The sequence below is a fragment of the Schistocerca serialis genome, chromosome 7 (genome assembly GCF_023864345.2).
Source record: "Schistocerca serialis cubense isolate TAMUIC-IGC-003099 chromosome 7, iqSchSeri2.2, whole genome shotgun sequence".
NCBI classification, from domain to species: domain Eukaryota; kingdom Metazoa; phylum Arthropoda; class Insecta; order Orthoptera; family Acrididae; genus Schistocerca; species Schistocerca serialis.
The window spans coordinates 23,600,238-23,624,994 of record NC_064644.1 but is presented as its reverse complement, the minus strand read 5'-3'; the positions used below and the strand labels follow the sequence as shown (position 1 = coordinate 23,624,994).

At 43.8% G+C, this 24,757-nt stretch overlaps 1 protein-coding gene and 1 pseudogene across 1 annotated transcript in view; both read left to right on the top strand.

The window, feature by feature from the left end:
* Window positions 1–24,757, top strand: part of LOC126412583 (uncharacterized) — a 474,286-nt gene that overhangs the window by 418,412 nt on the left and 31,117 nt on the right. Inside the window, exon 5 of the mRNA XM_050082234.1 lies at window positions 11,250–11,375. Coding sequence (XP_049938191.1) covers window positions 11,250–11,375 — 126 coding nt within the window. The remainder of the gene's footprint in view (window positions 1–11,249; window positions 11,376–24,757) is intronic.
* LOC126413490 (5S ribosomal RNA) lies at window positions 24,584–24,701 on the top strand (annotated as a pseudogene).

The following is a 24,757-nucleotide window of genomic DNA, read 5'->3' as shown; positions in this document are numbered from 1 at the left end:
TGCTTTTCTGAGGCTTAAACCTTCATGACAGAACTTTCCTTCTGTATTACTCTCGTTGCTCGCATCTTTCGTCTTTCTCTCTTGTCCTAAGGCTGGATGCAATACAAATCGGAAAACTGAAGGTAATAGTCTCACACTTAGGTCCTGATTGATAATAACAATTTATGGTTGCTGACAGCTTTCTCCGCTATAGCCAAATCTAACAGATTACTATATCCCATTGCTTTTTACTGGGCTACGCCGCATGGCCTGAGGCGCCTTGTCACAGTCCACGTGGCTTCCTCCGTCGGAGGTTCGAGTCCTCCCTCGGGCATGGGTGGGTTTGTTGTCCTTAGCGTAATTTAGTTTAAGTTAGATGAAGTAGAGTGTACGGTTATGGACCGATGACCTCAGCAGTTTGGCCCCATAGCCTCTTACCACAAATTTCCAAAAATTTGAGCTTCCTGATTAATAAAGTAATTAAACCTCTAGTCATTAATTTTTTTGTCATCCACAGGCAAATCATGTCAAAATTAAAGTCTCGCGACCGACCAGTACGATCACTCACTAAGAACGCTTGCCAGCAACCTTCCTTACTAACTGCATAGTGCCACGTGAGCTAAACAAAGGGCACAACCCGTAGGTAGCAAGGGAAGATAATGACGATAAGCATCTAAGTTGCTAAGAAGAGTAATATACATAAGAATGAAAAAGAAAACTGAGGATTTGTAAGATTTTCGGAAAGGTAAAGGACGAGAGAGGCACTGCTGAAGGTTTGATTGATACTGGAAGCAAGACTTACGTGAAATCAACACGCGTTGATACGATCTGTTGATCTAGAAAAAGCGTTCGACAATGTAAAATGATGCAAGATGTTCGAAATTCTGATTGAAAATCAGGAGTAAGATATAGGAAATACTCGTAATACAGAATGTGTACAAGAACCAAGAGGGGACAATGAGAATGGAAGACCAATAAGGAAGTGTTGGGATGTAAAATATGTTCAAGAGTGGGAATAAAATTCCGTGTGCAAGGGATATAAATGATAAAATTCGCTGATGACGTTGCTATCCTCAGTGAAAGTGAAGAATTAGATGACCTGTCGAACAGAATGAAGAGTCTAATTTGTGCAGAATACGGACTGAGACTAAAAAGAAAAACACGAAAGTCATGAGGAAGAGCAGAAACAATGTGAGCAATAAAATCAATATGGAAACTGGGGACCAATAATTACTCGAAGTGAAAGAGTTATGCTATCTTGGAAGCAAAATAACAATGGCGGACAAAGCAAGGTCATACAATTGAGGCTAGCGCAGGTTAACAGGGCACTCCTGGTCGTAAATTTTTACTAGCAGCAAAATAGTCTTCAGTTTGAGGAGGAACTTTCTGAGAATGTGTGAGGGCGCGCTGAAAAGTGATGCCTGCGAATTCTACATCTTCATTCTTCACGTCAACATATTTGTAGCCTTCTGCCACTAGAGAGCTCTAAACCGTAGCGTGCAAGGCCCGACACACAGAAATAGAGCGGCGCGGACGCCTTTCTGCGGCGAGTCACAGACGTGGGCGCGGATGGGACGTGGGCAGTCCACACCTATCGTAAAGTGGTGCTGTCAGAGAGACGCTAGATGGTCATGCTACGAACGGATTACAACATGTCGCCTTCATGAGACGAACAGATTGATGCACTGTATCTTTTGTAACTTGTAAATGTTGAGCAACGAAGAAGATATTGGATACATCCCTTACAGTTGAGAAAAGGGAAGGAATTGGCACCTTCGACATAAATAAAAACCTGAACAAGTTACTTCCTGGCAGATTAAAACAGTGTGCCGGACCGAGACTCGAACTCGGGACCTTTGCCTTTCGCAGGCAAGTGCTCTACCATCTGATTTACCCAAACACGACTCACGCCCCGTCCTCACAGCTTTACTTTTGCCATAACCTCGTCTCCTACCTTCCAAACTTTTCAGAAGCTCTCCTGCGAACCTGGCAGAACTAGCACTCCTGAAAGAAAGGATAATGCGGAGACATGGCTTAGCCACAGCCTGGGGGATGTTTCCAGATGAGAAACATTCTCATTCTGGGAACCTGAACAAGTGTTCAAACTTTTCCAGCATTTTTACAGACTGTCTCAATCTGTTTCTTTATTGTGTTACACAAAGTGAAGAACAGCATTCAGAGGAAATCATCGCAATTGGAATGTTTTGTTCATAATTTCAATTTTTCATACGATTTTCATTTTAATGTAAGTCTAACCATTGCTTATATTGTGAGATGTTCAAAATATTCCGACACTTTTCCCAAATTTGATCATCCATAAATATTTCACTGCTGTAGAACAGAAATTCTTCGTTACAGCGCATAGTTTCCTACCATGTGATAGATGTGCAAACTTTACCACAAACCTAACATCCCCCCTCCCCCCCCCCCCCCCCCATGTGATAGAGATTTTACCTTATAGAGAGGAACAAAATATCCTTTCATCCAAAAAACTGGTTTCCAGACATTGCCAATACCAAGGACAACAGATTACTTCAGGGCAAGGAGGAACCACAGGATTTCAAGGATCTTGGTGCACTAGACCATGGGATGCACAGAAGCTCATCAAAATGAGTACGTCTGGCTACACATTTCGTAACACCCAGCAATCATGGATGTGTGAAAGCATTGGAAAGAAGCCGAGAGGTCCTGGTAAGAAAAATCTGCCGCTAGATAACATTAAAGATTTCCCTATCTTCTGTGATAAAATTATGCCAGCTAAAAGAGCCAAGAAGGAATCCTTACTTGACATGTGATAGTATCTCCCAGCCGAAAAACGGAATTTCTATGAGCAAGTACCAAGTGAATAGTGGACTTGCTTCTCTGTCTAGCAAAACAAGTTAACTGAGGACAGAAGATGTAATGCTGACTATACATGCTGACTGTAACTGCAAGAGGAATAGTGTCGCATTTTCGCATATCTTCTGGTGATGCTTGTGCAAGTTTGTATTTCAGTAAACATTACGTGTTTTGGCCTGTGTACTGTCTTAAAATAAGATCTCTCTATGTGCAGTAAATAAGTAACAGAGTAAAACCAGAATGTTTCAGCAGCACAACACTGTAATTTCACAGATTCAACCTTCTTCCTCCAGAAAAGTAAAAAAGATAGTGCTATTTTTTCCAAATAGACATGAGTAATTGTACAATCTTCGATTTTTCTTTTTTCATATAAGAAAAGAAGACTGAACCGCAGCAAACCACAGTACTTTCCCAATGTATATATAAAAAACATAAATTTTATAATAAAATACATAGAAAATTAATAGAAATGAAAAGAGGGTAATTTTTCCTTACGTTCCCTTCATTAGAAAAGAAATCGAGTTTAAGAAAGTAAGAGAAGCGGATTTCTTTTTAAAATATGGTATTTTAGGTATAATATTATCACACAAACCAGAAACTGTAGATCATGAAATTATTAAAGATTTTAAGTTTCTTCATTCTCTTGTATTTCAGCTTCATATTTCCATCTTCAAAAAACTGAAAATCCCAACCAGTAATTAATGTATGGTATCTATTTGGCAAAATAATTTTCAAATTATTATCAATCTCCATATAAATGTTTTCACCATATCTATAGTTTACAAATATTCACATCCAGTGGCGTTGTAGATCAATAACTTTTGAAGAATGTCACTTCATTTTACTTTTTGGCTACAATTTTTTTAAAGAGTCGCAAAATTACGCCTTCCACATCGCTCTCAACGGGTTCTACAAAACGCTGGTGACTACTTTGAAGGAATATGTAACTCCTTTGTATCGGTTGTGAATAAATAGTTGCCACTATTTAAGTTACAACCCTTGTATGTAAAGAATGTATAAGGGGATACCAGAAAATTAAAGTTACATGTGAATGTGATAGAATTGTAGTCAAGTGTACATTCAAATAACATGTAGAATCAACAGCTCATGATAATCTTATGTCTGCTTAAAAAAAAAAAAAAAGGAAAAAGAAAAGAAAGAAACTTAAGGTAAGCAATGGAACATATAAAAATGTTTTTTAAAACAAAAGGAATTCGTTTCCCTTATTTACTTAAATTTGATTTTTTCCTATAAAAGACAATGTGAGAAAAAATACCTTTCTCTTTCCCTTGATTTTCTATGTATTTTATAATAAATTTTATGTTTTTATACGAAGATAATTGAGCTACAATTAAAATGTTGGGATAGAAGGGCGATTCAGGTTCAGGCTAACTTTTTTATAAGAAAAAAGAAAAGATCAAAGGCTTTTTCCTACCCTCTTATAAGAAAGGCAGCCTGAAGGTACTGAATGACCCTACTATTGAAGATTTTTTCCTTTTTTCTTACAAAAAGTGAGTCTGAACCTACTGAACCACCGTAGTTATGTAATAACTAATAACTGTTATAAGAGTATGTAAAACGGCCTTTTACCTCATGTACGCTGCCTGCACAAAGAAAGCCTAAAAATGTAAGTATAAAACGGGTAAGCATAAAGATCCAGAACATGGAATACTTTAGTTACAGCAACAATAAAATCCCGTTTCTCATTCCTGCTCACTGAAAGGAAATAGATATTGAATTTTTCGTGAATGAAACTGTTAGTGCAGACAAGAAAAATTTATGCATAAAGTATGGAGCTAATTCTGCCACTGTAACTACGATTGTCTACCGGTAGTTTCAAATGAAAATAACTCTTAAAGCAATATTAACGTAAAGGGTGATTATAGCTGACTTCATAAACCACATACAAAAGACAAACACGACCACAAATCCAATTAGATTGAGGCCATGACGTCTAGCGTTGCGCAACTTAGCTCGTCGTGGTCAAACGTGAAAATATATCACGTATTTACTCAGGACTGGAAAGACGTAATGCTCTCCTTCCGCTGCTAAAGACATTTTCGATTTGTTACCTACATTTCGTATGCAACACCCTATGTTCTGAAAGCCTGCAAAAGTAAACTGCCCAGTGACTACATTTTTCAGTGCAAGCTTTTCAAAATGCACCCGATGGCTTTGTTATTTGGAAGGTATCACAATAACCATTCGCAATAACGAAAATAAAACCAGTTCACTATCAAGCTCAGATTTCAGGCTATAAGACGTCGACTGTTTTTTTCCTGATAGTTTCCTCAAATTCGAATGAGAAATTCTGCACAGTGGACAAACCGCGAAATGTAAAAGTTTTACTAATAAACTACCTACTGAGACAATGTAGCTTTGCTTCATCTACATGCAACGTTTTTTCTGAGGCACATCGGATGACTTCAGATTAATGGAAACAGCAGCAAGCCACTTTGACATCTCCAACGCGTATCTGTGGTGGTGACTTCTGGCATCAAATGTATCAGGATGACCAAATGAAACCGGGAGGACACCAATGTAGTGGATCGGTGCCAGGACGTACCATATTAAAACTCGCCGAGAACTTTCCAAATGATTTAGTGTTTTTTTAGCTACAGTGCCCTCGTTCATCTTGGTCTGTGTCATAGGGTCCCACAATGCTGAGGAAGCACCGCAGCAGCCCATGTAACGCCATGCCGTGTTGTGCCAGCCTTGTGCAGCCTGCTGAGTTCCAGTGATGTCAGGATGGCTGTGCCAGCAGCCGACTCAACAGCCACCATCCTCGTTGTCTCAGCGCTGCTCCACTGGGAGCCATAGGCTAGCCCCACAATGCTTCTTCCTTGCTGGCATAGCTGAGATCGCGGCGGCAACAAGGGCCCGTTATCTGGCGTCCGAATCTGCGGCCCTCACCTTGGAAAGTCTCTGGTGTGTGTAGGGAGCTGAGACGACTGCCTGCAGTAGTGAGCCAAAGAGTGGCCTGCTGCCGGCTGGCTGGCTGTGGAACCAGCATCGGCGTCAGAAGATCGAACCAATGACCCGCCATGGACTGGGACGCTGGCACCCCATCTGTTGCTGCGTATAGCCGGTGGTGTGATACGCCCCACAGTCCAGGAGAGTTGCCACACTCGAATGAATCTTGTTAGAGAACAGCACCTATTTATACGCATCTGTGCGCCTCTGTTTTGTTAACGCTCCACTCCAAGTCACGTACTCACCACACCCCAGTTGCGCCAATGAGCCTCTTCTGCCTCTAGCTTGCACCTTGCGAAACACTGAGTTTATGCTTTTCAGTGGTTCGACAGCCCTGTGGCCTCCATTCAACTTCGCAACCGTTGGTATCCGTAACTCACTGCAATCCAGCCTGCACCTGGCTGTAACTTGTGCTCAGAATGTCGCACAAAACTAACTTTCCCTATCCTAAATGGTGGTGCCCTTCGATGCCATTCATACGAGGTGCATTCAAGTTCTGAGGCCTCCGATTTTTTTCCTAATTAACTATTCACCCGAAATCGATGAAACTGGCGTTACTTCTCGACGTAATCGCCCTGCAGACGTACACATTTTTCACAAGGCTGACAACATGATTCCATGGCAGCGGCGAAGTCTTCTATAGGAGCCTGTTTTGAGCACTGGAAAATCACTAAGGCAATAACAGCACGGCTGGTGAATGTGCGGCCACGGACAGCGTCTTTCATTGTTGGAAAAAGCCAAAAGTCACTAGGAGCCAGGTCAGGTGAGTAGGGAGCATGAGGAATCACTTCAAAATTGTTATCACGAAGAAACTGTTGCGTAACGTTAGCTCGATGTGCGGGTGCGTTGTGTTGGTGAAACAGCACACGTGCAGTCCTTCCTGGACGTTTTTGTTGCAGTGCAGTAAGGAATTTGTTCTTCGAAACATTTTCGTGGGATGCACCTGTTACCATAGTGCCCTTTGGAATGCAATGGGTAAGGATTACGCCCTCGCTGTCCCAGAACATGGACACCATCATTTTTTCAGCACTGGCGGTTACCCGAAATTTTTTTGGTGGTGGTGAATCTGTGTGCTTCCATTGAGCTGACTGGCGCTTTGTTTCTGGATTGAAAAATGGCATCCACGCCTCATCCATTGTCATAACCGACGAAAAGAAAGTCCCATTCATGCTGTCGTTGCGCGTCAACATTGCTTGGCAAAATGCCACACGGGCAGCCATGTGGTCGTCCGTCAGCATTCGTGGCACCCTCCTGGATGACACTTTTCGCATTTTCAGGTCGTCATGCAGGATTGTGTGCACAGAACCCACAGAAATGCCAACTCTGGAGGCGATCTGTTCAACAGTCATTCTGCGATCCCCCAAAACAATTCTCTCCACTTTATCGATCATGTCGTCAGACCGGCTTGTGCGAGCCCGAGGTTATTTCGGTTTGTTGTCACATGATGTTCTGCCTTCATTAAACTGTCGCACCCATGAACGCACTTTCAACACATCCATAGCTCCATCACCACATGCCTCCTTCAACTGTCAATGAATTTCAATTGGTTTCACACCAAGCAAATTCAGAAAACGAATGATTGCACGCTGTTCAAGTAAGGAAAACGTCACTATTTTAAGTATTTATAACAGTTCTCATTCTCGCCGAGGGCAGTAAAATCCCATCTACCGTACAGTGCTGCCATCTCTGGGACGTATTGACAATGAACGTGGCCTCATTTTAAAACAATGCGCATGTTTCTATCTCTTTCCAGTCCGGAGAAAAAAAATTGGAGGCGTTAGAACTTGAATGCACCTCGTACGACAAACGGTTGTGTTGTGGACCATGAAGTGACGCATCCGCAACAGTCCATCTCTGTGTAATTGCCTCATTAGTTAACACGGAGTTGGCGTGAATCACTGCACATGCCCCCATGCCCCCATGCCGCCCCCCCCCCCCCAGACATCCACGGCACGCCACTTCTGTATGAATTGGGCCTAACATGACAGTGTGTTATATAACTCATATAACTATGTCAGTGCATGAGAAACAGTGTGCTGTAATTGAGTTTTGAATTCGAAGAGTCCGTCCACACATGGAACAGTCTCTCCTATAAGATGAAAATACCAGATCTCACAGAAGCACTGTGACATCTACAACAATCCAACACCTTGGGAGCACTGTCTTCGATCATCCACCATACAGCCCTAACTTGATCCCATCAGCTATTCGTCAGTTTCCAAAAGTTAAAGAATGCCTACAAACTCTCCACTTTGATAGTAATGAAGTGGTGCAATCAGAGGTGAGGTTGTCGCTCTGTCAACACAGTCAAACATTCTACAATGGTGGTATCAACAAGCTGGCCTCTCACTGAGAGAAATGTCTTCGTTGCCATGGTGAATATGTTGAGAAATAAATATGTAGACATGATGAATAAAGATGTAGAATGTTAATAATGTTCTTTTTATTTGAAAACCTTTAAGATTTTTGATATAAAAATTGGGAGACATTATTTCTCAACATGCTCTTGTACATGTGGAATAATCAGGTCTGATGCCAGATGTTTGTGTCACTCTGGCACAATATTTCGGACACGTAACTCGTTGCCTTCTTCAGGTGCTACCTGAAACTTCAATATTGGAGGATCTTGTCCAGTATTTATGCCCAGAGGGCGCTGGGTGCTCTCTTTGCCGTCCGCGCAGGCCTGGCGCTGCTTGTAAGGTGTTGTCTCTTCCCCGGTGCTCCCTCGGACGTCCGCGCCCGACTCGGTCGCCATCTGTGGCCGCTCTCTGGGGCTCGTCCTATGTCGGGCGTTCCGTTCGCGGTCCGCGCCCGCCTGGTGCTGCTCCTGAGGTGTTGGCACTTCCCTGGTGCTCCAACACGGCAGTCTCAGGAAGAAGGCAACGAGTTACGTGGCTGAAATATTGTGCCAGAGCGACACAAACATCCGGCAGTAGCTCGATTATTCCACACGTCAAGATCTCGCCAGGAAAGCCCGAAGAGTTACATCGGAAGACTCTACGGGGAGGCGATGTACCGTATGCTCTTGTACGTTTGGAGCACACCATTGTATCGTAGTGTTCCGTGGACTGTGGGATAATCGGAAAACAAGAGAATCCAAGCGTCTGGAATGTGGTGCTATAGAACGATGTTGACAACTTGATGGACTGGTAGAAAAAGGAATGAGAAAGTTCTCTGCAGAATCAGCGAAGAAAGGGACAAATGGAAAAGAAGTAGAAAATGATAGAACATGTGTTAAGATATCAATGAGTAACTTTTATGGTACCACAGGGAGCTGTAGAGGGCAAAAACTGTAAGAAAATAAACTGCATTGAACAAATAATTGAGGAATATAGGGTGAAAATGCAGCTCTGAGATGAAGAGGTTGGTGCAAGAGGGGAACTCGTGACATGTCATATCAAATCAGTGAGAAGCCTGATGACTCAAAAAAAGTAGCAGTCTTGATAACAATAAATTATTTTGTTGTTGTTGTTGTTGTTGTTGTTGTGGTCTTCAGTCCTGAATTTGGTTTGATGCAGCTTTCCATACTACTCTATCCTGTGCAAGCTTCTTCATCTCCCAGTACTTACTGCAGCCTACATCCTTCTGAATCTGCTTAGTGTATTCATCTCTTGGTCTCCCTCTACGATTTTTACCCTCCACGCTGTCCTCCAATACTAAATTTGTGATCCCTTGATGCCTCAGAACATGTCCTACCAACTGGTCCCTTCTTCTTGTCAAGTTGTGCCACAAACTCCTCTTCTCCCCAAATTCTATTCAATACCTCCTCATTAGTTATGTGATCCACCCATCTAATCTTCAACATTCTTCTGTAGCACCACATTTCGAAAGCTTCTATTCTCTTCCTGTCCAAACAATTTATCGTCCACATTCCACTTCCATACATGGCTATACTCGATACAAATAGTTTCAGAAACAACTTCCTGACACTTAAATCTATACTCGATGTTAACAAATTTCTCTTCTTCAGAAACGCTTTCCTTGCCATTGCCAGTCTACATTTTATATCCTCTCTACTTCGACCATCATCTGTTATTTTGCTCCCCAAATAGCAAAACTCATTTACTACTTTAAGTGTCTCATTTCCTAATCTAATTCCCTCAGCATCACCCGATTTAATTCGACTGCATTCCATTATCCTCGTTTTGCTTTTGTTGATGTTCATCTTATATCCTTCTTTCAAGACACTGTCCATTCCGTTCAACTGCTCTTCCAGGTCCTCGGCGAACCTCAAAGTTTTTATTTCTTCTCCATGGATTTTACTACCTACTCCGAATTTATCTTTTCTTTCCATTACAGCTCTCTCAATATGCAGATTGAATAACATCGGGGAGAGGCAACAATTATTTTAGGAGGAATATATTTCTGAGTGCATTATACAGAGAAAGAGGGAGGGGGGAGGGAGACCTCTGCCTGCACATATTACTGTAGTTGTAGTAATGTTGGAAAAAACTGACTGTATACCCTCTATCACAAAAGCCACCCTGAAAATTGTGTAAGTACGAATTTCGGTTGCCTGTATGGAAACACACACAGGCATCGATTGTGGAGGATACATTGAAACGTCCCCTTTTGAACAATTATACAAGACTATGCTTAAACTGACACACAATATTTTTAGCGCAACGCAAGCTGACTTTCAAAAATCCCTACAAAAGATTGGCCCTGACTAACATTAACCTATACGTTTCACAAATCACTTACCTCACAAAAATCTTGCTTACTCGAGCTACTGCAATAAAGCAGGCGCCACTACTGCCAGCTACATAAAAGATTCAAACTACAGACGGCACTAACTACTGATAGGCATAGTTAGCAAATGAAAGAATTTAATACAGAACAAACACTGTATTTACCTTAATAGTCATAATATATATAGCAGTTCATGACAAATTTCAAAACTCCGCCATCTCTCTCCCCACATCCACCACTGCTGGCGGCTCACCTCCAACTGCGCAACGCTACGCGCTGTTCACATCCAGCTCCCGCTGCCCAACACTACAATGGCAGACAACAATGCAAACTAGCCACAGACTGCACACAGCACATCCAGTGATTTTCATACAGGGAGCGCTACGTGGCGGCGGCGTTACCAATATAAGAACCTAAACAGCCTGCATATAAGAACCTAAACAGCCTACTTACAACATGCGCAAATTTTCGCTGCCTGTAGTAACGCTGCTTCACTACCTCTTCTAGTGATCTCACTGATCCTAACACATTCTAGCGACAAGGGAGTGAACCAACAGCTTTCACGAACAACCGCCAGATGTCACGAGCAGTCTTTAGTCGTAGTGCCTTTCGTGGCGTCCTGCCATTGTTTCAGAACTAGTCTAAAAGCACAGAGATTTTTCTCTGACCCTACGCTCCCTCGTCCGGCCGCAGGTCCGGCGTCGCAGTCGCCGCCGCCGCAGCCCGCCGCGGCGGAGTGCGCGTCGCGGCTGTGGCCGGCGCTTCAGCTGCGGCGGTTGCCGCGCGCCCGCGTCCAGACCACGGCTCACCGGCTGGGCCCGCGGAGAGCGCTGCTTCTGCCGCCGCCGGACAACGGCTGGGGGAGGGCGCCGCCGCTGCTGCACGCCGCGCAGGTAGGTAACGCAGGGCTGCCTACCTCCGCACACCAGCCGACCACCTACCTCACCACACACGTACGACTGCGTCAATACACTATTGGCCATTAAAATTGCTACACCAAGGAGAAATTCAGATGATAAATGGGTGTTCATTGGACAAATATATTATACTAGAACTGGCATGTGATTACATTTTCGCGCAATTTGGGTGCATAGATCCTGAGAAATCAGTACCCAGAACAACCACCTCTGGCCGTAATAACAGCCTTGATACGCCTGGGCATTGAGTCAAACAGAGCTTGAATGGCGTGTACAGGTACAGCTGCCCATGCAGCTTCAGCACGATGCCACAGTTCATCAAGAGTAGTGACTGGCGTATTGTGACGAGCCAGTTGCTCTGCCACCATTGACCAGACGTTTTCAATTGGTGAGAGATCTGGAGAATGTGCTGGCCAGGGCAGCAGTAGAACATTTTCTGCATCCAGAAAGGCCTGTATAGGATCGGCAACATGCGGTCGTGCATTATCCTGCTGAAATGTGGGTTTTCGCAGGGATCGAATTAAGGGTACAGCCACGGGTCATAACACATGTGAAATGTAACGTCGACTGTTCAAAGTGCCGTCAATGCGAACAAAAGGTGACCGAGACGTATGACCAATGGCACCCCATACCATCACGCCGGGTGGTACGCCTGTATGGCGATGACGAATACACGCTTCCAACGATCGTTCACCGCGATGTCGCCAAACACGGATGCGACCATCATGATGCTGTAAACAGAACCTGGATTCATCCGAAAAAATGACGTCTTTCCATTCGTGCACCCAGGTTCGTCGTTGAGGACACCATCACAGGCGCTCGTGACTGTGATGCAGCGACAAGGATAACTGCAGCCACGGTGTCCGAGCTGATAGTCCATGCTGCTGCGAACGTCGTCCAACTGTTCGTGCAGATGGTTGTTGTCTTGCAAACGTCCCCATCTGTTGACTCAGGGATCGAGACGTGGCTGCACGATCCGTTACAGCCTTGCAGATAACATGCCTGTCATCTCGACTGTTAGTGATTCGAGGCCGTTGAAATCCAGCACGACGTTCTGTATTACCCTCCTGAACCCATCGATTCCATATTCTGCTAGCAGTCATTGGATCTCGACCAACGCGAGCAGAAATGTCGCGATACAATAAACCGCAATCGCTATAGGCTACTAACCGACCTTCATCAAAGTCGGAAACGTACGCATTTCTCCTCCTTAAAGTAGGCATCACAACAACGTTTCACCAGGCAACGTCGGTCAACTGCTGTTTGTGTATGAGAAATCGGCTGGAAACTTTCCTCATGTCAGCAAGTTGTAGGTGTCGCCACCGGCGCCAGCCTTGTGTGAATGCTCTGAGAGGCTAATCATTTACGTATCACAGCATGTTTTTTCCTGTCGATAAATTTCGCTCTGTAGCACGTCATCTGCGTGGTGTAACAATTTTAATGGTCAGTAGTGTATTTTAAATTGATAATAGTGTGTCTGAGATTCGCTTTTGAGATCCTAACCATCCATAATGCTCCTTTTCATTGCCTGCAAAAGAGATACAAACACTGTACAATTAAATATATATCCTTGCGTTTGAAACTACGGGGAACCTAACATGCTGTCATTCCTGTGAAGACAGCGCACGGTTTACACTTCCCCCGCACTACGAAATGGATCCTGACAACTACATTTTACCGCGAGCGCACATGTTCGCTTAGCCGTATCCTTACTAGATCTGCCTTAAGCAAGAATAGCTTCTAAATTAATACAACGAAAGGTCTTCCTCACCTGGGGAAAGCGTTTAACACCAACGTAATAATAATTGATACATCTCAAAGATGAGCACAGTGTGTGTATAGCACAGTAACACTGACATAGGCCAGTGTTCGTACAATCCGATGCACTAGCGATGTCTCAGAAGGTTGGATGCGATATGCGAGGAAGTAGGACCAGAATGCCGTGCGCTGCACTCTGACGAATGTGCGGTGTGCCCTTGCCCTAGAGAACGCTAGCTGATAACTCCCGATGTTGACTGACTAGAGAGCGGCAGGTCGACGTCCCTTAAAGCCGTTCTGCGGATGAATACTGTGAAATCTTTCCAGTGTCACGGAGGCGAGCTGGCGCCGTCAGTATGCAGCGGATGTGGCGCCGCCAGTTACCGGTACGAGTGCTGCGCTCTCGATGTGCTGTGGTGAGTTGCAAGCGCCTAGGAGGGGCGGCAAACCACGGCACACTGCTAAACGGCTGGTGGCGGTATCGAAAGGCGCCAGCAACGGATGCTGTGAGGGAAGCAGCGGGCGCTAGTGTGGTTAATAAAGTACTGATTTTTCACAATAGCTCGACAGAGGTGGAGTAGAACTTAGCATGCGATGAACCTCTAATAAAGAGATTTCGTAGTATACCTAGGTAAAATTAAATGTTTCAATACTGTTTTAAGACTTTGTCAAATTATGTAAGACTATGAAAAGGTTAAATATTGTGAATCTCGACATGATTTGCTAATTAATTACTATAAAAATACACTTTTTGAATAATTATTTTGGATTTAGATGTAGTTTATAACATAAATACATGGTAGAAGTTTTCATGAAGCTACCTGATCTACTTTTTTAAGTATTAAGAAGGAAACAGTTTCTGTAACTAAAGTTTGTAAAACGAGTTACAGTCACTAATCTTTGTTGTTGAGCTACAGAGCCTAGATGACAGCACTATATTTATTATATGTAACAATGAAGCTGCACCAAGTTTCAAGATATTGTAATTTTACAAAGGGACAGGAATTAAAATAGAATCAGATCAGAGGCCACTATCTACCCTCAGTTCCATCTGAAAAATTCTAGAGTTCCAAATTTGAGAATTAACAGTGAAAGGATTTTATAGAACAGAAATAACGTACATACGTACTTAGAAACAACTGGGATCGTTGTTAGTCTTCATCTAATAACGATTTAAATAATTTTGGGATCATAATGGGTACTGAGCGGACTCTGCTGCCTAAGGTGGAAGCAACTTTGGAGCAAGTCTTTCTTTCGCCATCGACACCGTGCATATGTAAATTCAATTGTCGTCGGTCGTACGTGTTTTATCTTCCAACGATACATAATGTGATGTGAATCTTTCCGTGGCCATGTCCGTTTAAGGCGTAGATGACGTTAACAATGACATGAAGGGATTGTTGTTTGTTCGAATGAAATATCGAGCTTATATAGTGCAAATACGTAAAAGTGAAGTTTCGTGGATTTAGTAATTTAGCTGGAAAACTCGTGTTTCGTTTTCGATGTTTCGTTTTGTATGCTACCCGCCACGTAACAGAAAATCTCGTGGCAAGTGTCTGACATCATTCTCCACTTTCAATGTGAGTAGTTAACTTTACGTAACTACGAACAAGGAGCAGAAATAGTGCTTGCGGTGTTTCGAGGCTGCCAACGACAGGATAAGCATTGACGAATCTGTGACTTATAACTTGTTTATTGGAACCATTACCAGAATTTACTGATCCGTTGAACAACAGTACACTTTTATTTATCGTCGTTCCAGCCAGTTGAACTGTGGAATTGTGGACTGAAGATTATTGAACAGCACGTACTCCTTCATTTCTGGCTGTTTGCACAAATAATTTTCGGGCCCTTGTAAAAGGTTTTGGTATCCAGAAAACTCACAAGACTAGCAAAGATTTCAACTTATAAACTAAATAACAAACTACATGTAATTTTACCCGCCGCCCCACAATACCACATTCATCTTCTCCACAGGCGAGATAGCGGGGCCACCTCGTTTCGTAGTCGGAGGGTGTGACATGGGTGACAACCGAGGATGCAGCATTCCAATGAATTTCTACATCTACATCTACGTGATTACTCTGCTATTCACAATTAAGTGCCTGGCAGAGAGTTCAATGAACCACCTTCAAGCTGTCTCTCTACCGTTCCACTCTCGAACGGCACGCGGGAAAAACGAGCACTTAAATTTTTCCTTGCGAGCTCTGATTTCTCTTATTTTATCGTGATGATCGTTTCTCCCTATGTAGGTGGGTGCCAACAGAACGTTTTCGCAATCGGAGGAGAAAATTGGTGATTGAAATTTCAAGAGAAGATCCCGTCGCAACGAAAAACGCCTTTGTTTTAATGATTGCCACTCCAATTCACGTATCATGTCTGTGACACTATCTCCCCTATTTCGCGATAATATAAAACGAGCTGCCCTTCTTTGTACTTTTTCGTTGTCATACGTTAGTTCCACCTGATTCAGATCCCACACCGCACAGAAATACTCCAGAACAGGGCGGACAAGCATGGTGTAAGCAGTCTCTCTAGTAGAACTGTTGCACCTTCTAAGTGTTCTGCCAATGAAAAGCAGTCTTTGGTTTACTCTACCCACAATATTATCCATGTGATCGTTCCAATTTAGGTTATTTATAATTGTAATCTCTAATTATTTAGTTGAATTTACAGCCTTCAGATTTGTGTGACTTATCGCGTAATCGAAATTTAGGTGATTTCTTTTAGTACTCATGTGAATAACTTCACACTTTTCTTTATTCAGGGTGAATTGCCACTTTTCGTATCATAAAGATATCTTGTCTAAATCATTTTGCAAGTCGTTTTGATCATCTGATGACTTTACAAAACGGTAAATGACAGTATCATTTGCAAACAATCGAAGACGGCTACTCAGATTGTCACCTATGTCGTTAATATAGAGGATGAAAAGTATTTAAACCGACAAACTCTGGGAGATTGTAGGGGACACCAAAACAAATATTTTTCCCTGATTGTATTTTTGCTATGAGGAGTATTTAAACCGGTAGAGAGAGATTTCTCTGGCGGCAAATTAATTAAACCAACAAACACTTTTCCACTTTTTTATGACCAAGAGACAACACATTAACACAACCCAATTTAAATTACAGTAGATTTTCAAAAATGCCTCCAGTGACACGTAAACAAAGGTTACATCGTCGGATCATGTTCTGTCTGACACGGGCAAAAACCCCAGGAGTAACCTGTATTGTTCCTGCTGCTGCTACTATCCGGGCAACCAGATCATCTTCTGATGCAACAGGAGTTGCCTAAACAAGGTTGCGCATCTCTCCCCACACAAAAAAGTCCAGAGGGGACATATCTGGGCCGCGCGGGATTAGCCGAGCGGTCTCAGGCGCTACAGCCATGGACTGTGCGGCTGGTCCCGGCGGAGGTTCGAGCCGCCCCTCGGCCATGGGTGTGTGTGTGTGTGTCTGTCCTTAGGAGAATTTAGGTTAAGTTGTGATTAAGCTTAGGGACTGATGACCTTAGCAGTTAAGTCCCATAAGATTTCACACACATTTGAACATTTTGACATATCTGGGGATCGAGCAGGCCGTGGTACAGGACCACCTTTGCCAATCCACGTTTCTGGGAACCGTCGGACCAGGAATCGACGCACACGACGATTGAAATGTGCCGGCGCCCCGTCATGTTGGAACCACATGCGTTGTCTTGTAGGGAGCGGGACGTCATCCACCAATTCTGGCAATGCTCTGGCGAGAAAATTGTAATAGTGCCTGGCATTTAATGGCCTAGGTAGCAGATACGACCCAATTAAATAGTCCCCAACAACACCGACCCACACATTAACGAAGAACCGCACTTGATGAGCGCTAGTAACTGTGGCATGTGGGTTATCCTCACTCCAAACATGCGAATTGTACATGTTGAAGACTCCATCATGCCCGAACGTTGCTTTATCCGTAAACAACACAGAGGGTGGAAATGTAGGATGCATTTCACACTGATCCAGGTACCACTGCGAAACCTGTGCCCTGGGTGGATAATCAACTAGTTCCAGGTTGTGGACACGATGTAAGTGAAATGGACGTAACAACTGCTCTCGAAGGACTGTTCCTACATTCGTCTGATTCGTCCCCATGTTACGTGCAATTGCACGAGTGCTGATTGAAGGATCCCGCTTCACATGCTGCAAGACAGCTTCCTCAAATTGCAGCGTTCTTACCGTGCGACGGCGTCCCTGTCCAGGTAATCTGCTAACTGAACCAGTTTCACGCAGACGTTGGTACAAAGCAGCAAAGGTCGCATGATGCGGGATACGGCGATTAGGATATTGTTGTTGATAAACCCGCTGTGCAGTTCGTCCGTATCAGTGTCTCACTCCAGACGTATCGGTCCATTAGTAAACGGAGACAATGCACTACTACACTGGTGGACAGCAGTTGCCTACAACCGAAGATCCTAATACGGCCTCTAACAACTGAAGAGCGAAATAAGGCCTCCACTGGTTTAAATAATCCTCATAGGAAAAAATGACATTAGGGAAAATTATTTGTTTTGATGTCCCCTACAACCTCCCAGAGTTTGTCGGTTTAAATACTTTTCACCCTGTAGATTAGGAACAATAGAGGGCCTATATCACTTCCTTGGGGAACGCCGGATATTACTTCTGTTTTACTCGATGACTTTCCGTCTATTTCTACGAACTGTGACCTTTCTGACAGTAAATCACGAACCCAGTCGCACAACTGAGGCGATACTCCGTAGGCACGCAGTTTGATTAGAAGACGCTTGTGAGGAACGGTGTCGAAAGCCTTTTGGAAATCTAAAAATATGGAATCAATTTGACATCCCCTGTCGATAGCACTTATTACTTCATGAGTATAAAGAGCTAGTTGTGTTTCACAAGAACGATATTTTCTGAATCCGTGTTGTCTATGTGACAATAAATCGTTTTCTTTCATTTGTTTCCGTACAAATCTGAGGGTGATATTTTTGTGTGACACTTTTCCCTGTGGATTTCGAGTGACATTCCTGTTTTGCTGTCGGGTAGCAGCCAGTTGTAGGTGGTAAATAACTGTTATCTGTGTTTATATTCTTGGAATCTTTCGTGAAAGTTGTTACACAGTTATAGGGTTTTAATTCTTGACTTCGGAGTTGTATGAAGTTTGACCCCGTCTCGCAGGTCAAAGCGTGACTGGTAACATTCAGCACAACTTTTAAATATACGTAGAAAGGTCTTGATCGTACAATTCTTTATTAAGCAATAATAAAGTTTTGTGCGATCGAGATCTTTCTACTTATATTTCAAAGTTGTGCAAATCTGAATGGTCTCTTGCCTCTACCGTGGAAGTATTTCTACATCAAGTAGTCGACCCTTATTCATACTGATGGAATAGTGTAGCAGTGCTGACGGTAAATCCAGGTCCGCCAAAATTAACGACACCAATTAAATCCTCAGAGCAGTACGTCGCGTAATTTCTCTTGGGCGCAGCACGAGGCCAAGAGAGCGTGCTTGTGTCCGCCTCCCCGTGTGTGTGTGTGTGTGTGTGTGTGTGTGTGTGTGTGTGTTTGTGTTTGTGTGTCAGCCGGAGTGTCCGAGCGGCTCTAGGCGCTACAGTCTGGAGCCGCGCGACCGCTACGGTCGCAGGTTCGAATCCTGCCTCGGGCATGGATGTGTGTGATGTCCTTAGATTAGTTAGGTTTAAGTAGTTCTGAGCTCTAGGGGACTGATGACCTCAGAAGTTAAGTCCCATAGTGTTCAGAGCCATTTGAACCATTTTGTGTGTGTGTGTGTGTGTGTGTGTGTGTGTGTGTGTGTGTGTGTGTGTGTGTGTGTGTGTGTGTGTGCGTGCGTGGGTGTGTGGGTGTGTGTGTGTGTGTGTATCACTTCGCGATGGAAGCTGCGAGGAACAGACGGAAGGAACGTTTGAAACCTTCTTTAGTGGTGCAGATGAAGTTTCTTTTGATACCTCTAATGGTTTCCATTGCCATTTCACTCGTGAGCAGGTTCCCGTATTGCCATAACCAGCAAACTACATCCATGCACCACCAGTGGCGACCTGCATTTCGATAACTTTTCCAAATTCATCGACGTCAGGAGGGCGAAAGCGGACGCTACAGCTAGAGGTACGACACTGGACCGCAGTAAGATTGCGGCACCAAAATTGGTGGCTCACCCGTTTCGTAGGTGTTGTGGCGGATTTTTGCGTATCATCAACATGGACAAATGCAATGAGTATGGATGAACACGATACTCTATGGTTTTCTGCGGTTTGAATTCACTCTGTTTTTTTAGCAGTTGCATTGATTTGATTTTGTAAATGATAGTGACAATATTATACACATGTATAATGCATTATTCATACTACAACTTCTCGCGGATAATTATTTTGTTCAAATTGCACAAGAATTCTACCTGACGTAGTGTAATAATGTTGACTGTAAGTTGTGTTAATATCACTCAAATTACAGATCGTACATCAGAGCTTTTGTAATTTTTGTCTTCGATGGATTTAATTATTCTTAGCAAATTGATCATGAAAAGGAGCCACAGAATACCACCCGCACACAACACTGACGTATGCTACCAGAAATATTATTCTCCATGATTCGTGCGTAGTTTAATTTTGGCCTCATACATCAGCAATGAAATCTTGTTCAACAATAAATACCATCAACACTGTTTTTAGAAAATGCAGTCTGATTCGATTAATTTTTTTTCTTTTGTAAATAGAGTTCAGTACCACCGGTGCACATTTATTTCTTACACATCGGAATATTGTTTGCAGTTTCAAGCAATTTAAATTTGCCGCTGTGATAAAAGTTAAGATGGCGGCCAACAAAAGATAGAGGATTTCTTTTTTAATTGATATTTTCCTTTACTCAATAAATAATTAATCATTTAAATTGGTGCCACCAATAAAAAAATTATTAAATTGTTTTGCAAATTAGTTTAACACAAGCCCATGCTATTTTCAACTAGAAGTACAGACGAAGTTGCTATATAATCGCAACTAACAATGGCTGCGCTTCTTGCAGCTATGATAAAACAATCAATACAAAATTATAATTAAAAGAGGAACTGGTTTTTCAATAATTAATCATAAATAGTTTTAACGCATTTGGCTCTATTTGTTTTTTCTTTTACCAGCAAATGAACATAAAAGTACAATAATTTTACATTAAATGTTTTTCATTCAACAAACCTCAAATCGATTCGCGTCCTGCGTCGGCGATGTACATCAGAAGAAGAAGACGAAAGGGTACAAAAGAAAAGACAAGAATGACATAGATTAACAAAGAATGTGAGACAAATATTGTCTCTGTTTTACATAATTATCATATTTTTAAGAAATAATTACATAATTGAATGAATATTATTGAGTGACCTAATTTTTCACACGTTCATATTCCATTCGTAATATATATATATATATATATATATATATATATATATATATATATATATATATCGTGGCTGTTTTAGTGTTTGGTGCAGTGTACCGCTCTGTGTAAATAAAAATTTAGGTGCTCGTTTTTCCCGTTCGCTCTTAGATAGTAGAACGGTAAAGAAATATTGTAAAGGTCGTTCGATACATCCTCTACCTGCGACTTAAGTGTGAATTGCAGAGTGGTCATGTAGATTATAGATGTAGATGTAAAATAATATAAACGGTGATCTTAATATACTGCTGCAAAATTGCTTTAAATGTTGTTTCGTGGCTTAGTTGTCGCAAAGTTTCCCCTCGTAGGTCCGGCACTACAGGTTTAGGCTGCGGGTCTACTGATCCCAAATAGCGCCCCGTGTACCAGTTTGTGCCTGGGCACGCAGTAGCTACGAAAGAGACCGCATCTCGGCGTGCTTCACGCTGAGAAACACGTGTGGTGTGAGGGCGCCCGCTACAGGACGCGTGGCGGCGTGTTTCAGCGCCGCGGCTGTTCGGCGTGCGCCGCCGTGTCGCGCGGGGCGCTGCTGTCGCCGCCGCAGCTGTCGGCGCGCCCCCGGCTGCCCGCCTCCGCAGCCGCCGCCCCCGCCGCCGCCTGGACCGCCCCCGGCTCCTGCCGCCCGCCGAGCCCCGCCGTCTCGCTGCGCCTCGACGCCGCCGCCGCCACCTGGCAGCTGCAGGTGAGCCGCCGCTCCTGCCGCTATCACAGCACTCCGGTCGTCCGGGACACGCTCCCTCGCCTAAAACACCCATCCCCCAAAGTAGTCTATGTCGACCTCCATCGATAGACTAAACTTGCAGGGCAGCCATGTGAGCGGAAAAACCCATACAGGCAGGCCGGAACAATGTTTTACGGGGAGTCGTAACGCCCTATCTCACCAATGTCAAATTCGCCAACTTTATGTACCTTAACCAACTTTGATTCCCTCAAGAACATTTGTGCACGGCGACCGTAGTACGTAAGGAAGGAAGGCCACACAGTAGTCGGTAGGAATCCCACTAGTTTTTATCACTCCTGCAAATCTAGATTTCGACTATAAATAGCCATTTTCTGTGCATTTACGTTACAATTCAACACACTTGCGGCGTTCAAAAAAATGGTTCAAATGGCTGTCGGCACTATCGGTCTTAACATCTAAGGTCATCAGTCCCCTAGAACTTAGACCTACACCACTGGCCATTAAAACTGCTACACCACCAAGATGATGTGCTACAAACGCGAAATTTAACCGACAGGAAGTAGATGCTGTGGTATGCAAATGCTTAGCTTTTCAGAACATTCACACAAGGTTGGCACCGGTGGCGACACCTACAATGTGCTGACATGAGGAAAGTTTCCAACCGATTTCTCATACACAAACAGCAGTTGACCGGCGTTGCCTGGTGAAACGTTGTTGTGATGTCTCGTGTAAGGAGAAGAAACGCGTACCATAACGTTTCCGACTTTGATGAGGATCGGATTGTAACCTATCGCGATTGCGGTTTATCGTATCGCGACATTGCTGCTCGCGTTGGTCGAGATCCAATGACTGTTAGCAGAATATGGAATCGGTGGGTTCAGGAGGGTAATACGGAACGCCGTGCTGGATCACAACGGCCTCGTATCACCAGCAGTCGAGATGACAGGCATCTTATCCGCATGATTGTAACCGATCGTGCAGCCACGTCTCGATCCCTGAGTCAACAGATGGGGACGTTTGGAAGACAACAACCATCTGCGCGAACAGCTCGACGACGTTTGCAGCAGCATGGACTATCAGCTCGGAGACCGTGGCTGCGGTTACCCTTGACGCTCTATCACAGACAGGAGCGCCTGCGATGGTGTACTCAACGACGAACCTGGGTGCACGAATGGCAAAACGTCATTTTTTTCGGATGAATCCAGGTTCTGTTTACAGCATCATGATGGTCGCATCCGTGTTTGGCGACATCGCGGTGAACGCACATTGGAAGCGTGTATTCGTCATCGCCATACTGGCGCATCACCAGGCGTGATGGTACGGGGTGCCATAGGTTACACGTCTCGGTCACCTCTTGTTGACGTTGACAGCACTTTGAACAGTGGACGTTACATTTCAGATCTGTTACGACCCGTGGCTCTACCTTTCATTCGATCCCTGAGAAACCCTACCTTTCAGCAGGATAATGCACGACCGCATGTTGCAGTCCTGTACGGGCCTTTCTGGATACAGGATATGTTCGACTGCTGCCCTGGCCAGCACATTCTCCAGATCTCTCACAAATGGAAAACATCTGGTGAATGGTGGCCGAGCAACTGGCTCGTCACAATACGCCAGTCACTACTCTTGATGAACTGTGGTATCGTGTTGAAGCTGCATGGGTAGCTGTACCTGCACCCGCCATCCAAGCTCTGTTTGACTCAATGGCCTGGCGTATCAAGGCCGTTATTACGGCCAGAGGTGGTTGTTCTGGGTACTGATTTCTCAGGATCTATGCACCCAAACTGCGTGAAAATGTAAACACATGTCAGTTTTAGTATAATATATTTGTCCAATGAATACCCGTTTATCATCTGCAATTTTAATGGCCAGTAGTGGACTTAAACCTAACTAACCTAAGGACATCACACAGCAGCGCCCCACGCCCGATGCGGGATTCGAATCTGCGACCGTAGCGGTCACGCGGTTCCAGACTGAAGCGCCTAGAACCGCTCGGCCAAAGCGGCCGGCCGGCGATTCATGTCACCACCTGTTCTTTCAGGTGTACTCGTATAGGTAGAAGGGCACTCAGGTGTTCTTCTGCCTATACACCTGTAAGAACATATGGTGACATGAACTGTCGCAAGTCTGTTGAATTTTATCGAAAATGCCCTGAAGATGGCTACTTATAGCCGAAACTTGGATTTGCAAGCGTGTTAAAAACCAGTGGGATTGAGACTGACTGCTGTGTGCCTCTCCTTCCTTTAAACACCTTTCTCTCTGCGTTATACCGAGAACTCTAAAATTTTGACAGCTGATTTCATCATGTATCATTAGTTCACTAAACTAAAATCAGTGTTTATTTTTTGTTAATTTAGTATTAATGAACTGTTTACCCTTCAAGCCACGTTTAATTGGGGAAAATTCCATGCAAATCCCCCTAACTCAGAGAATAAGCCAGTTCTTATCATTCTAGTTCAATCCTACCTCTTACACTATTTTGTAGTATTTGTGGAAATTTGAACGTCATTAGTTCAGTGATTTTTGAAATAAAGGTACACATAACAATCAACATTTCAAATGCTACAAAATGCGACTCAAGTAATTTGTTTTGAAAATTCTCAGATATCTCTAATTTTGCCAACACAAGTGTCCAGTAGCGCAATCAGTGTCATCCTTTGTTTCTTCTTCTTCTTCTTCTTCTTCTTCTTCTTCTTCTTCACCTAGAAGCTTTCATCTTCTTGGTGCCCTTGCTTTCTTTGTAGTAAATCCAGCTGCATAGTGAGCTTTACTTACTCGCACGTTGTCCAGAAGCTAAAGACCTTTGTCGTGTTAGCCCGCAGCTCGTGGTCGTGCGGTAGCGTTCTCGCTTCCCACGCCCGGGTTCCCGGGTTCGATTCCCGGCGGGGCCAGGGATTTTCTCTGCCTCGTGATGGCTGGGTGTTGTGTGATGTCCTTAGGTTGGTTAGGTTTAAGTAGTTCTAAGTTCTAGGGGACTGATGACCATAGATGTTAAGTCCCATAGTGCTCAGAGCCTAAGCCTTTGTCGTGTTAACATCACGAAAAAGTCAAGCCTTTTCATGATCTTTGATCTACCAAAACTGAAAGAAATAAGAGCATCACTGATTCCCTATTCCAGTTTTTATCCCAAAAAATGTATTCTTATGTACACTAGTCCATATGAGGTTGATGGAGGACATCTTTGGTTCTGGGCGCAACCTGGAAGACATTTACTGAGATCATCGGGGTACCTCAAGCCTCTATTGATCAGCTTAATTGCTTCTATAATAGCCACTAGGAAATAATTTTTATGGTGATAAGGAACTTTTGTGCCAACGGCCTTGCCGCAGTGGTAACACCAGTTCCAGTCAGATCACCGAAGTTAAGCGCTGGCGGGTTTGGCTAGGACCTGGATGGGTGACCATCTGGTCTGCCTAGCGCTGTTGGCAAGCGGGGTGCTCTCAGCCCTTGTGAGGCAAATTGAGGAGCTGTACTTCATTGATTC